The sequence below is a fragment of the Pan paniscus genome, chromosome 16, assembly GCF_029289425.2.
Source record: "Pan paniscus chromosome 16, NHGRI_mPanPan1-v2.0_pri, whole genome shotgun sequence".
Classification (NCBI taxonomy): domain Eukaryota; kingdom Metazoa; phylum Chordata; class Mammalia; order Primates; family Hominidae; genus Pan; species Pan paniscus.
The window spans coordinates 28,964,977-28,979,275 of record NC_073265.2 but is presented as its reverse complement, the minus strand read 5'-3'; the positions used below and the strand labels follow the sequence as shown (position 1 = coordinate 28,979,275).

Below are 14,299 nucleotides of genomic sequence, written 5' to 3'. Positions count from 1 at the left end.
TCTCTGGACGTCCCGGCAGCTGGTCACTGGCCTTCATTAGCTTCTGCTTCAAGCACCTATCTTTGGTCTTACAGGCCTTGCAGCCTGTCTTTAAGGCAGATTCAAACTAAACAAGGGCGCAGGGGTTCCTGGGTTAGACCAGAATGTGAATTAATTAATTTACAACAAGAAATGTAGTGAGGAGGACAGAAGCTCTGCACACCCTTGAGCAGAGTCACTAGAAAACTGCATGGGTGAGTGTGGAGTATTGACAAGAGAGAGTTAAGTAATTTTTTACCCTTCAAGCCTGATGCTTTCCCCATAATTGGCACATCATTTCCAGGCAAACTGGATTTGTGGGGCAGCCTGCCACTGCCAGGACTGGCCTCTGGGACTCTCGATTTTTGTGCTCCACATTCATATGATCTTCTTCAGGAAACCTCCATCTTGTTCTGTCTCTGTCTTTGCAGTGGCCTGTTGTATGTTTATTTTCTGTTCAATTTTCCTAGAGGAGTAGAGTTCCCCCCTTATCCAGGTTCTTGCTAACACAGATAGCAGGTCTACCGTAGATTTCTCTTTCCCCTTTTTAATAGTAACTGAATATTTAAATTCCTCATATGATAGTCTTGAAATTTAAAAGCACTTTCATTTAGTGGATAAGTACCCCAAAGAAAGTGGCAAGAAGATTTCTTCCAAATGTCTCAGCAAGTATGTTTTTGCATTTATATTTTTTATCTATAGTAGAGAGGTTTGAAAACTGCTCATATTATTTTTTAACAAAATGTCTGTTGGAGTGGTTAACAGGAGGGCCTGCTTATAGGGATAATATCTTTGGATGTTAGAGAATGGCCCTATACAAAAATTTTGGTATAAAATAAAATTACCTAGAAAATGTAAAATGCCTAATCTTGCAACTTTTCTTTGTGTATCTGTAGTGTAGAAGTCTCAGATTCCATTTTTATTTTCCTGAACTGTGAATTTCTTTGAGTATATGATATTTTCCATTAATAAATTCTGTAGTTGGCCAAGGAATCAAGAAACCCAGTGGTTATGGTTGACAGAGAGAAGAAAAGGCTGGTTGAGCTTTTGAAGGACTTGGATGAGAAAGATTCCGGGCTCTCCAGTTCTGAGGTACGTAAACTCTGATAGGGAACACTACACTTCTTAATTTAGATTTTAAAAAATAATATTATTGGCCCAGTATCATAAATTTACAATAATTTTTCGGATTCTGAGACATTATTCTTTGATTTAAAAAAAACCCTGTTTTACTAACACAGGAACAGATAACAAAATACCGCGTGTTCTCACTTTTAAGTGCGAACTAAATGATGAGAACACATGGACTCATAGAGGGGAGCGACACACACTGGGGCCTGTTGGAGAGTAGAGGCTGGGAGGAGGGAGAGGATCAGGAAAAATAACTAATGAGTACTAGGCTTAATACCTGGGTGAAAAAATAATCTGTACAACAAAGCCCCATGACACAAATTTACCTGTATAACAAACCTGCACATGTACCTCTGAACTTAAAATACAAGTTAAAGTTTTTTTTAAAAAATCCTGTTTTATACAATTATTTTTATTGAGGTTTTCAAATTTATTCTTGGTCAATTCATTATTGACTTTCAAAGGATTATTTAATGTCATTCTAAGAAGTGTTTACACATTGGTTATCACAGTAACTTCTTCCTGTGATGTGATGTGCTTATTACTGATGACATATGAATGTGTTTTTCTGTCTCCTTTTCTTATTGTCCCTAAACTGGTTTTGTGGTATTTCAGTGTAGTCTTCTTCAGTAATCCTAAAGAATTCCGTCCTGTTCCTGCCCAGTTAACTTGTCCTGGGGTTAACAGGAGGACCTGCTTATGGTGATAAGTCCGGGTGGGTACAGACTAAAGTGAAAGAGGGGAACAGCATGTAATGGGGGTGAGGTGGGGCAAACGCAGGTATTTATAGGGCCTGGGAAGGTCACCTAAAGAGTGCTGTGGCCCAATGTTTGCACTTGTTTACATACTAAACTTGAGAAATATCCTTTGCTTCCATGAAGAAATACACTGTCCTATGTTCCTTGAAGCACTTAGCTCTATTGTATATCTTTTATTCCCCTGCATTTAATAAGGACATGATGGAGTGAATGCTGCTGGCACCCTGCCCATATCCCCTTCCCCTGAAACTGGTCTGTGCATCCACGCCCCAGCCCTGTGCTAAGGGTGCACAGCTGTCCCCTTCCCCTGAGAATTTCCCTGAGCCAAACAGCCCAGGATATCACTCCCTCCCCACCCTAGGCCCCTTACCTAAATGTGAGATTAGCTCTGTGGTGCAGTGTGTCCTCCATAGCTTCCCCAGGGATCAGACTGAAGCTGGGCTTCAGCTGAGACCACATCCTCGCTTGGCCCTGTGCCCTTGCCCTCGGCTGTTTTCCTCATGTCCCTGGTCCCAAAGGCACTCTCCCAGTGAATTACTTGAACAATAATCCTTGTCTTAGTTTCCATATCTAGGGACACAGAGATTCAGAGTTTAGTTTTTTTGCTATAAGTCTAAAAGCAGTGCACGTGCAGTGATCCCTGTGGCCCACAGGGGAGGAGGGTGTGCCCGTCCAATGGGAGGTAACACTCAATGTCTGCTGCATGGAAATCCCAGGCCAGGCCTGCCTGGATCCTCCAGTTTTTCAAGGGAAGCTAGAAATTCAGATTTTTTGTGAGAAACATTAAACTTGTAAAATGTTCACAACTGCTCCTATTTAAAAAAGTTCTGTGTGGGCAAACAAAATATCCCTCCCTTCCACCAAAAAGCAAAAACATATCTACAGAATATCACAGATAACAATCCTCTAAATAATCCTTCCTGAGATGGTGAGGTCCCAGCGGGGGCTGTGTCTAGGAGCAGGTGAAGGTGTTGCTATGCCGGGGGCTGATGAAGTAGGGGAAGGGGGTGGGTGAGGGAAACTGCTCAATGCCCACATAATTCTGAGATATTTTAGCTTCGCTGGTTCGTGGTATAGTCATGTGCCACATGATGTTTTGGTCAACATGCATACATGACAGTGGTCCCATAAGATAATAATGGAGCTGAAAAATTCCTGTCACCTAGTGACACCGTAGCTCTGTATTTTAGAGTGTACTCCTTGTACTTACATATAAGAAAGTGAATTGTAAGACAGCTTCAGGCAGGTCCTTCAGGAAGAATTTCAGAAGCAGGCATTGTTATCATAGGAGATGACAGCTCCATGCGTGTTACTGCCCTTGAAGACCTTCCAGTGGGACGAGATATGGAGTGGAAGACAGTGATATTGATGATCCTGACCCTGTGTAGACCTAGGCTAATAGGTGCATTTGTGTCTTAGTTTTTCATAAAATCTTAAAAATAAAAAAAGAAAATTTTAAAATAGGAAAAAGCTTACAAAGAAAGAAAATATTTTTGTACAGCTCTATACTGTGTTTACGTTTTAAGCTAAGTGTTATTATAAGAGAGTGAAAAAGTTAAACAAATTTAAAAGTTTTAAAAGTAAAAAAGTTACAGTAAAAATTCCTTTATTATTAAATAAAGAAAAATATTTTAAAATAAATTTAGTGTAGCCTAAGTTTACAGTGTTTATAGAGTCTACAGTAGCAGCCAGTAATGTCCTAGGTGTTCACAGTCGCTCACCACTCAGTCACTGACTCACCAGAGCAGCTTCCACTCCTGCAAGCTCCACTCATGGTTAAGTGCCCTTTACAGGTATGCCATTAAAAAGATTTTTATACCATATTTTATTGTACCTTTTCTATGTTTTAATATGTTTAGATTCACAAATACTTCCTATTGTGTTAACAATCACCTACAACACAGTAACTACAAAACATACTGTACAGGTTTATAGCCTAGGAGCAATAGGCTTTACAATGTGGCCTGGGTGTGTAGTACACTCTACCATCTAGGTTTGTGTAAGTACACCCGATGATTTTTGCACAATGACAGAATTGCCTAATGATACATTTCTTAGAACACATATCCCTGTCGTTAAGCGACATATAACTGTAATTTGTCTACTTTATTAACAAAAGCTTAGATACCAGTAAGAATTAAGGGATCTGGGTTTCATTCTGGTTTTGTTATTAATTGTAAAACTGGGTAAACTGCTACCCATGGTCTCACTGCGTATCAAACTATGGCGATAGATTTTCTTGATACATTCTAGGAATGCTTTCATAATGACTTTTTGTTAATAATACTGCCTTTTGCATATTATTTTTGTTAGTATTTATGTCTCATCTTTCTAGTTTAAGGTCATCTCTATCATTTTAGTTTTTGATCTTTTACAAGTACTATGTAGCTGGGCTTTTGCTGTTGCTTTTGTGTCTTTATCTTTAATTGTTTCTTCATCCTTTATCTTTTGTTATTATCAATATGAGCATATTTAATTTGCTTATATTCATTATGACCGCATACTTTTTGAATCTTTTCCTGACATCAAACTTTATATTTTATTTATCATATTTGTTTTTGTTTATCTCCCTATCCTCTTGTGGTTTGGAAACTTAATATCCTATTTCTGATCTGGTACTGTTAACCTTCAAGTTTTAAAAATACATTAAAATGCGTATTTTCTTTTCAACTTCAATAATTAGTTTCTAAAATTTCATATTTTAACAAGATTGGATCTTTGGTGTACTTTCATTTCCCTTGTGTTTCATTTTCTTTCCTCCAGGATATATTGAAATCATCTGGAATTTTAGTTCTAGAATACTACACATTTTAGTTTTTACCTTTAAAAACAGTATGCTTCTTGTATGTTAGGAATCTCTCTAAACAAAATTTAGCCAAAGTTTTTAGCCACATCATTAACTGTGTATTTGGACTCAACGAATTATTTATTTGTATAAATCATTCCTTGAATTATTTTTCTGGAACTTTTTTGAAAAATGTTGCCCCAAGAAATGGTGAAGTGTGGATAATTTTTGAGTGTTTGTGTATTCAAATATTTATTTTTTCCTCATTTGAATGTTAGCTTAGCAGATGACTAAATTCTACTTGCAAAATCCTTTTTTTCTTGAAGCATGTAGGATTTTCTCCTTATTTTGGAGTTCACAATTTTATCATATTGTATTTGTGTGTGTCTTTAAAAACATTTCAGTTCCTGCTTGGTACCTTGTAGGCTCTTTCCACCTGAAGGTTCAAATCTTCCTTCAGCTCAGAAAATTATCTTATATTATTTCTTCCTTTCCATCATCTCTTTTTTCTCCTTTTGGGAGGTATCAGTTGAGAATGTGATTGGCTGCCAGTAACAGTGGCTTAAACAGTAAAGAGTTTATTTTTTTCTAGTAACAAGAAATCCAGGAGTGAGCAGCTCATGTCTTTCTGTCCTCCTGTTCTACATTCCTATGTGGATTTTGTCTTTAGGTTTGCAAGATTGCTGCTGCATCTGTAGGCAGTGTGTCCATTTTCCAAGCAGACAGAAAGAGGGAAGGGTAAAGAGCAAAGAGACTGTCCTCTGAGGCTTTGCTTTTTCACTGGGGATGGAATGGTGTCCCCAGGACTTCTACCTGCATCTCAGCGGCCAAGCTGTATCGCGTAGCCATTTGTTCAGTATGTTGCTGCAAGTGAGAAGGGGGATTCAGGTATATGCCTTACTCTTTTTTTGTAGTAGAGGTAGAAATGGGGATCATGTCAGTCAGTAGACAGTGTCTGCCACAGGTGGCTATAGGACCTCTTGGGTTTCTCTTCCAGGTCTTATAACATCTTTCTCATAATGTTAATCGTTTTTGTCATTTTGTACATACGAGCTCATTCTACAGTTTTCTAAGTTGGGTTTCAACCATGTTGTTCTGCTGCTTAGCCATGCAGCTCTCTTTTGAGATTTTTAAAGACAATTGTTTTTAGGCCCAGCGTGGTGGCTCACGCATGTAATCTCTGCACTTTGGGAGGCCAAGGCGGGAGGATCACTTGGGGCTAGGAGTTTGAGATAACCCTGGCCAATATGGCGAAACCCCATCTCTACTAAAAATACAACAATTAGCCAGGTTTGGTGGTGCATGCCTGTAATCCCAGCTACTTGGCAGGCTGAGGCAGGAGAATCGCTTGAACCTGGGAGGTGGAAGTTGCAGTGAGCCAACTGCGCTCCAGCCTGGGCAACAGAGAGAGACTCTGTCTCAAAAAAAAATATTTACACTAATATTTACTGAGAGTTCTTTCTGCAAGTCCTCTTATCTGATGTGGGAGGTAAACATACAGAAATTCTAGAGTCAGATGGATGGTGACAAATGTTAGAATAGAAATTCAGAGGAAGAAGCAGTGCCGCAGGAAAAGTTTAGGAAAACTTTGAAGAAGGAACCTATTTACTATATTCTCAAATCATACCGAACTTCTTGCTGTTCCTCAAATTCTCTGTGTTCTTTTAAATCTGTGTTTTCAAATGTGCCCTTTCCTTTATGAAGTGCCCCACAACCTCATCTTTGACAAATAAATGCACAGCTTAAAGAAGACTAAATGATATGACTAAAATGATAATTATGTTTTAATTCCCCTGAACTCTTGTTCTCTAGTTGTTTTTTTTAGTAGCATGCATAATTTTTTTTTTTTTTTGAGATGGAGTTTCACTCTTGTCACCCACGCTGGAGTGCAGTGGCACGATCTTGGCTCACTGCAAGCTCTGCCTCCCGGGTTCAAGTGATTCTCCTGTCTCAGCCTTCCAAGTAGCTGGGATTACAGATGCCTGCCACTACGCCTGGATAATTTTGTATTTTTAGTAGAGATGGGATTTCACCATGTTGGCCAGGCTGGTCTCGAACTCCTGACCTCAGGTGATCTGCCCACCTCAGCCTCCCAGAGTGCTGGGATTACAGGCGTGAGGCACCATGCCCAACCGTCATGCATAATTTTATGGATGTAATCTTCTCTTGAATCTCTCTAGGACGGGGACTGGTACCAGTTGGGCCCATGGCCTGTTAGGAACTGGGCTGCACAGCCGGAGGGGATGAGCGGTGGGCTAGCGAGCATTACCACCTGAGCTGTGCCTCCTGTCACATTAGCTGCAGCATTAGATTCTCACAGAAGCACGAATCCTGTTGTGAACTGTGCATGGGAGGGATCTAGGTTGTCTGCTCTTTTTGAGAATCTAATGCCTGATGGTCTGAGGTGGAACAGTTTCATCCTGAAACCATCCTTTCTAACCCCATTCCCCCCAGTCCATGGAATAATTTTCTTCCAAGAAACCTGTCCCTGGTGCCAAAAATGTTGGGGACTGCTGCTCTAGGATACTTATTTAGAATTTAAGAAATATTTTCATCTGTGTTGGGAACTCACACTTGCAGTGAATGGCACCCGCTAAGCTAGATGTCTCTACTACCACCCTCACCAGTGAAATGGGTTTGCATCCGATCTCAGGTCACTCACATCTAGTACTATTGAGTCGGGGAGTCTGGTGGTGGACCCTTAGTTACCTACCTGAACCCTAGCTATAAAGGTTGCTGGTGAAAAGCATTTTCTGTTCTGTCTTGGGAAGGTAAGTTTCCTAAAAGCTAGAAGTTCCCCACACATAGCAAGGGTGTATAGAGGCGCTAGACAGATAGAAAAAAATGATGCCATTTACTACCTTTTACATATATCTTATTTCTGTAACGGCATAGTGCATAAAACATTTACATTTCTGGTGAATTTCATCTGACATACTCTTTTAACTTCAGTGTCATTTGAAAATAATCCCATTCAGACAGAACTTATAATTTATTAGCCACTATTTCATCATCGATTTCATAGTTTTACATTTTTGTGATTCTTTATTTTTGATCATTTAGGCTATATGGTATTGACATCACTTTTATTTAGGAAAAATTACCAGAGTTTGTGAGTAATTAGGTAATATAATATATTTTAAAAATTATGCATAACTTTCTTTTTTTTTAAGCTGTTCATGTTTATTTTCAAGGGAGAGCAATAGAATTTAAATCAGAACCTGGAATTCTGTCAGTTTATCAGAGTTGTGTGCCTTTAGCTAACTGAACCTCACTGAAGCTCAATTTCTTTATACCAACTTACAAGTGTATTTAAAAACATTTATGACTATATCATAATCCTTATATTGATATACTACAATCTACCCACTTTCCCCCTATTTTTAGACATTTTATTATAAATAGTGTGACAATAAATTTTTTATCAGTCACTGTTCTGGGTTGCAAGTAACAAAGATGGACTTTGGCTAAAGCAACAGAAAATGAATTTATTGGGAGTCTTGAGTAGTCCATAGACTCAGTGGGAAGTTTGGGGAACCAGGTTTGTACACCGGGCAGATGTCCAGGCAGCCATAAACATGGCTTTAGGAACAGCCTGGTTAGGGGCTGGCTGCTGTGGCTCCACAGCCACCAGACATTTGCTCTCCACGAGATGCTCATTGCTGCCACCATCACTGTCCCTATTAATCATTTCCCTGTACCTTTGCTTCTGTCCCTCAAGGTTCGGGGTGTTTGCTTTCGAATAGCTGAATCTAGGTCATTTGTTTGTCTTCCTGATATCAGAGGGTGGGGAGGAGTGTCTTGTCGTGATCCTCCCCTGCCAAGACTCACACACTGTTTGGTTTCACTGAAATGGACTGTGAATGCCAGGGTCAAGAGGATAAAAATATAAAAGTCTTTGTGCATAAAGTTTTTACCTATAATGCCTCTGATTATCACCTAGGGCTTAGTTCCTGGTATTAACATCGTGAAATCAAAATGTATGAAATAAGTTTCTTTGCCCTCTACTTGACACGTTATTCCAAATATTCTTCATGATTCTTCCGTCCTCTTTTTGCACTAATGCTTCCCTTTATGACCTTATCCATTCTCATAGCCCCCAGGGTTTGAACCACTGTAGATATGTGGGTAAGTCAAGTGTGTTTATTTAATCCCAAATCTCTATCTTGAATTTCACATAAACATATTTAACTGCCTAACATAATCTGTGGATATCCTAGGGGGATGTCTGCCAGTTTCAAAAGGTCCCAAACAATTCATTATCTTTCTCTCCAAACCTACTTCATCTATAGACTCCCTAGTTTAGATAATGTGACCACCCTAACCTACTTCACAAAATCAGGAACTTGTTCTTTTTTTTTCTGGTAAGGCCACAACAAAGTTTATTATTTTTTAAGTTGTTTATTTTAAATCAATAAATACTTTTATTTTAGGTTTAGGGGTACACATGCAGGTTTGTTCTGTAGATAAATTGGATGTCACAGGGCTTTGGTGTACAGATTATTTCATCATCCTGGTAATAAGAATAGTACCCAATAGGTAGTTTTTCGATCCTCTCCCTCCTACCACCCTCTGCCCTCAAGTAGGCCCCAGTGTCTGTTGTTCCCTTCTTTGTGTCCATGTGTACTCAATGTTTAGCTCCCACTTATAAGTGAGAACATGCAGTATTTGAGTTTTCATTCCTGTGTTATTTTGTTTAGGATTATGACCTTCAGTTGCATCCATGTTGCTGCAAAGGATGTGATCTCATTCTTTTTTATGGCTGCATAGTATTCCATGGTGTGTATGTCCCAAATTTTCTTTATCCAGTCTATTGAAAGGCATTTATGTTGATTTTTGTGAATAGTGCTGCGATGAACATACGCATGCATGTGTCTTTTTTTTTTTCCTTGAGACAGGGTCTTACTCTGTCACCCAGGTTGGAGTGCAGTGATGTCGTCATGGCTCACTGCAGCTTCGACCTCCCAGGCTCAAGTGATCCTCCCACCTCAGCCTCCTTAGTATCTGGGACTACAGGTGCATATCACCACATGTGGCTAATTTTTAAAATTTTTTTGTAAAGGTGAGGTTTTGTCTTGTTGCTCAGGCTGATATTGAACTCCTGGGCTCAAGCCATACACCTGCCTTGGCCTCCCGAAGTGCTAGAATTATAGGCATGAGCCACTGCACCTGGCCTGCATGCATGTGTCTTTATGGTAGAATGATTTATATTCCTTTGGGTATATACCCATTAATGAGATTGCTGGGTTGAATGGTGCTTGTGTTTTAAGTTCCTTGAGAAATTGCCACACTGCTTTCCACAATGGCTGAACTAATTTACATTCCTACCAGCAGTGTATAGGTGTTTTTCTCTGCAGCTTTGCCAGTATCTGTGATTTTTTGACTTTTTAGTAATGGCCTTTCTGACTGGTGTGAGATGGTATCTCATTGTGGTTTTGGTTTGCATTTTTCAAATGATTAGTGATGTCAAGCATTTTTTTCATATGCTTGTTGGCTGTGTGTATGTCTTCTTTAGAAAATTGTCTGTTTGTGTCTTTTGCCTACTTTTTAATGGGGTTATTTGCTCTTTGCTTATTAATTTGTTTAAGTTCCTTATAGATTCTGGATATTAGACCTTTGTTGAATGCATGGTTTACAAATATTTTCTCCCATTCTGTAATTGTGTTTACCCTATTGATAGTTTCTTTTGCTGTGCAGAAGCTCTTTAATTAGGTCCCATTTGTCAATTTTTGTTTTTGTTGCGATTGCTTTTGGCAGCTTCATTATGAAATCCTTGACAGGGATTATGTCCACAATGGTATTTCCTAGGTTATCTTCTAAGGGTTTTATAGATTTAGGTTTTACTTGATTTTTGTATATGGTGTAAGGAAGAATTCTGGTTTCAGTCTTCTGCACATGGCTAGCCAGTTATGCCAGCACCATTTATTGAACAGGAGTCCTTTTCCCCATTGTTTGTTTTTGTCAACTTTGTTGAAGATCAGATGGTTGTAGGTGTGTGGCTTTATTTCTGGGCTTTCTCTTCTGTTCCATTGGTCTATGTGTCTGTTTTTGTACTAGTACCATGATGTTTTGGTGACTGACTGTAGCCTTGTAATATAGTTTGAAGTCAGGTAACATGATGCCTCCAGCTTTGTTCTTTTTGCTTAGGATTGCCTTGGCTATCCAGGCTCTTTTTTGGTTTCATATGAATTTTTTAAATAGTTTTTTCTAATTTTGTTAAAAATGTCATTGGTAGTTTGATAGGAATAGCATTGAATCTGTAAATTGCTTTGGGCAGTATGGCCATTTTAGCAATACTGATTCTTCCTATCCATGAGCATGGAATGTTTTTCCATTTGTTTGTGTCATCTCTGGTTTCTTTGAGCAGTGCTTTTTAATTCTCATTGTAGAGGTCTTTCACCTCCCTGGTTAGCTGTATTCCTAGGTATTTTGCTCTTTTTATGGCTATTGTGAATGGAATTGCGTTCTTGATTTGGCTCTCAGCTTGGGTGTTGCTGGTATATAGAAATGTTATTGAGTTTTGTACATTGATTTTGTATCCTGAAACTTTGCTGAAGTTGTTTGTCAAATATAGGAGCTTTTGATCAGAGACTATGGGGTTTTTAGGTATAGCATCATGTTGTCTGCAGAGATAGTTGAACTTCTTCTCTTCCTATTTGAATGCCTTTTATTTTTTTTCTCTTTCTTGATTACTCTGATTAGGACTTCCAGTACTGTGTTGAATAGGAGTGGTGAGAGTGGGCTTCCTTGTCTTGAGGAACTTATTCTTTATCCTTGATCTTTATGTCTCCCTTTACTCTTCCATAAAATTATCTCCAGGTTCTGTAAATTCTACTTCCTGTGTATCTCTGGATTCTGTTCTGTGTTCCCAGAAAACATTCCTTAGTTCAGCCATTCAGCACTTGTGTTCTAGATTATAGCTATTGCTTCTTAACTGGTCTTTCTGCTTCCAGTCTTGCTCTCAGTAGTTCCAGTTTTAAAATATAGACCTGATCATGGTGTTTCTTTGATTAAGGTCTTGTTTTCTCCAGCCCCTTCCTGCTCACAGAGGTTAGTTGATCCTCTCTGGTTTCCATGGTGCCCAGGGCTTACCAGCACTCTGCACACCTTGTTAAAATTGTTGCTGCCAAGAAATTGAGAACTCCTCAAGGGCAGAACCTTGTGATATTCATATTGAATCACCAGTGTCTAGCATAATACATATGTTCAGTAGGCATTATTTTTGAATGAATGTAATGAATGGGTTTTATGAGATAATATGGAACAAACATTAGTTGAATGAAAGATGATCAATTAAGTTTGTGAAACCCAAGCAACTGATTTTATAGATGCTATGTTACTTTTAAGGGACAGAGTTTGAAAATACCATGTCCCATTACAGGGTAAACCTGATTTCTTCCTACTTAACATGTCACAAAACATTTTTTGAATGTAGATAAATGAGAATGTCATGAGAACCAGACTGTGAAACTAAAAGATTTGTTCCACTGGGGAAACCCCCCTCAAAATATTAGAGGATACTTTATACAGGCTGGCAGATAACAAAACCAGAAACTATTTCATATTATTCTTTTACTAACCCAATGTTAATTCTGTTTGTGTGTGTTGTGTGTGTGTGTGTGTGTGAAGTCCTGGACACTGTTATAGCCACTTGAAAGGTATATTTTGGCAAAAATATAGCCTGAGAATGACCTGGTGACCCTTGTTTCCTCTTAGGGTGATCAGTCTGGCTGGGTGGTCCCAGTAAAAGGATATGAACTCGCAGTCACCCAGCATCAGCAGCTTGCTGAAATTGATATAAAACTCCAAGAACTCTCTGCAGCCTCCCCAACAATTTCCAGTTTTTCTCCAAGACTTGAAAATCGGAATAATCAGGTATTTGAAGAACCCATAGACTCTTCAAGTTAATGTGTGCTAAAGCTGTTCACATAATTTTACAATCTGGTTGTTAACCAGTTGCTTTTTCCAGTGATCATAGTTTCATAACAGTGTGTATATTCCTTTGGTTACTTCCACTTTCTACTCACTTTTCTTTCATTTGGTAATTTTCTGGGATGGGGTCACTGAGGAAATATTTCTTTTAATATTATTATATCTCTATGATTTAAGCTAAATCTCGATCATGATCATGAGAGAGGGGAGGGAAGAAAGCGGATATGGCACTCACGAGTCCTTTGAGAGCCTTATTTTTCTTTATTCCTGTGGCACTAGGTATTAGCAGTGGCAGCCATTGTCCCGTACTCCACCACATTCTTTTATCTCCTTTAATTTAACATCAAGCAGTGAAGTTCATTATGTTGACTTCTCTCCTATGAGAGTTTTGAAATGAATGTGTTTCTTCTCTCAGTAGTTCCCTCAAATACTCTTTTACAAAGCAGGTGCGGTGGCTCATGCCTATAATCCCAGCATTTTGGGAGGCCAAATTGGGTGGATCACTTGAGGTCAGGAGTTCAAGACCAGCCTGGCCAACATGCAACATGATGAAACCCTGTCTCTACTAAAAATACAAAAATTAGCTGGGTGTGGTGGTGCATGCTTGTAATCCCAGCTACTCGAGAGGCTGAGACAGGAGAATCGCTTGAACCCAGGAGGTGGAGGTTGCAGTGAGCTGAGTTAGTGCCGCTGCACTCCAGCCTGAGCAACACAATGAGATTCTCTGTCAAAAAAAAAAAAAAAAATCTGGTAGAAGGTATGGCATATCAGAAAAGTAAATTTCTCCCTCAACCCTATATTTTAGTACTTCATGGAATCTGGTTTGGTTTGGGTGGTAGACTGAGGAGAAAATGTCTGATTGCATAAGAGAGTAATAACCTTGTAGCAGCTTTGTAAAACTTTTCACCAAATCATTTTCTCTACAGTTGTAGATGGCTGTGATCTTCGTGGACCATCCAAAGATTTAAATATCAGTAGCCTATAGGTAATCCTTCTGATTTATAGTAAGCACTTTCTCTAAGCTGTCAGTTGAAGGTTGGGGATCTAGCTTCATGCCAGTTGAAGCAACCTCAGGGGAAAGGAGCAGTGTGAAGGTGTTCCAAGGAAACAGTTTTGTGACTGGTTGTATTTCTGACAGACAGGAACAGCTGCTTCTGACCCTTTAAACAGCAGTAGTGGTGCTGTTGTTCTCACTATTGATTTGAAATTCTGCAGTGGGATTAGAATTCTTGGAAAACAGAGATAATTGGAATCTTTGTCTTCACCCAAATGTGTCCCAGGACTTTGTATTTTATTTTATTTTGAGACGGAATCTCGCTCTGTCACCAGGCTGGAGTTCAGTGGCGCGATCTTGGCTGACTGCAAGCTCCGCCTCCTGGGTTCAAGTGATTCTCCTGCCTCAGCCTCCCAAGTAGCTGGGACTATAGGCATGTGCCACCACGCCCAGCTAATTTTTGTATTTTTAGTAGAGATGGGGTTTCACCATGTTGGTCAGGATGGTTTCTATCTCCTGACCTCGTGATCCGCCTGCCTTTGCCTCCCAAAGTGCTGGGATTACAGGCGTGAGCCACTGCATCCGGCCGTATCCCAGGACTTTGACATGAGTTAGGCTAGTTTATTTATGTTACTGAATTCTATTTTTCAAAAAGGAGGAACCCTAGATGGGATAATAAAA

At 39.3% G+C, this 14,299-nt stretch overlaps 1 protein-coding gene across 10 annotated transcripts in view; it reads left to right on the top strand.

The window, feature by feature from the left end:
- The window catches only part of FSIP1 (fibrous sheath interacting protein 1), a 190,927-nt gene that overhangs the window by 46,362 nt on the left and 130,266 nt on the right, over window positions 1-14,299 (top strand). For all 10 annotated transcript variants that reach the window (XM_063596535.1, XM_003826556.5, XM_055098839.2 and 7 more), the window contains 2 exons: window positions 1,000-1,110; window positions 12,409-12,567. In XM_063596535.1, the coding sequence (XP_063452605.1) occupies window positions 1,000-1,110; window positions 12,409-12,567 (270 nt within the window). The remainder of the gene's footprint in view (window positions 1-999; window positions 1,111-12,408; window positions 12,568-14,299) is intronic.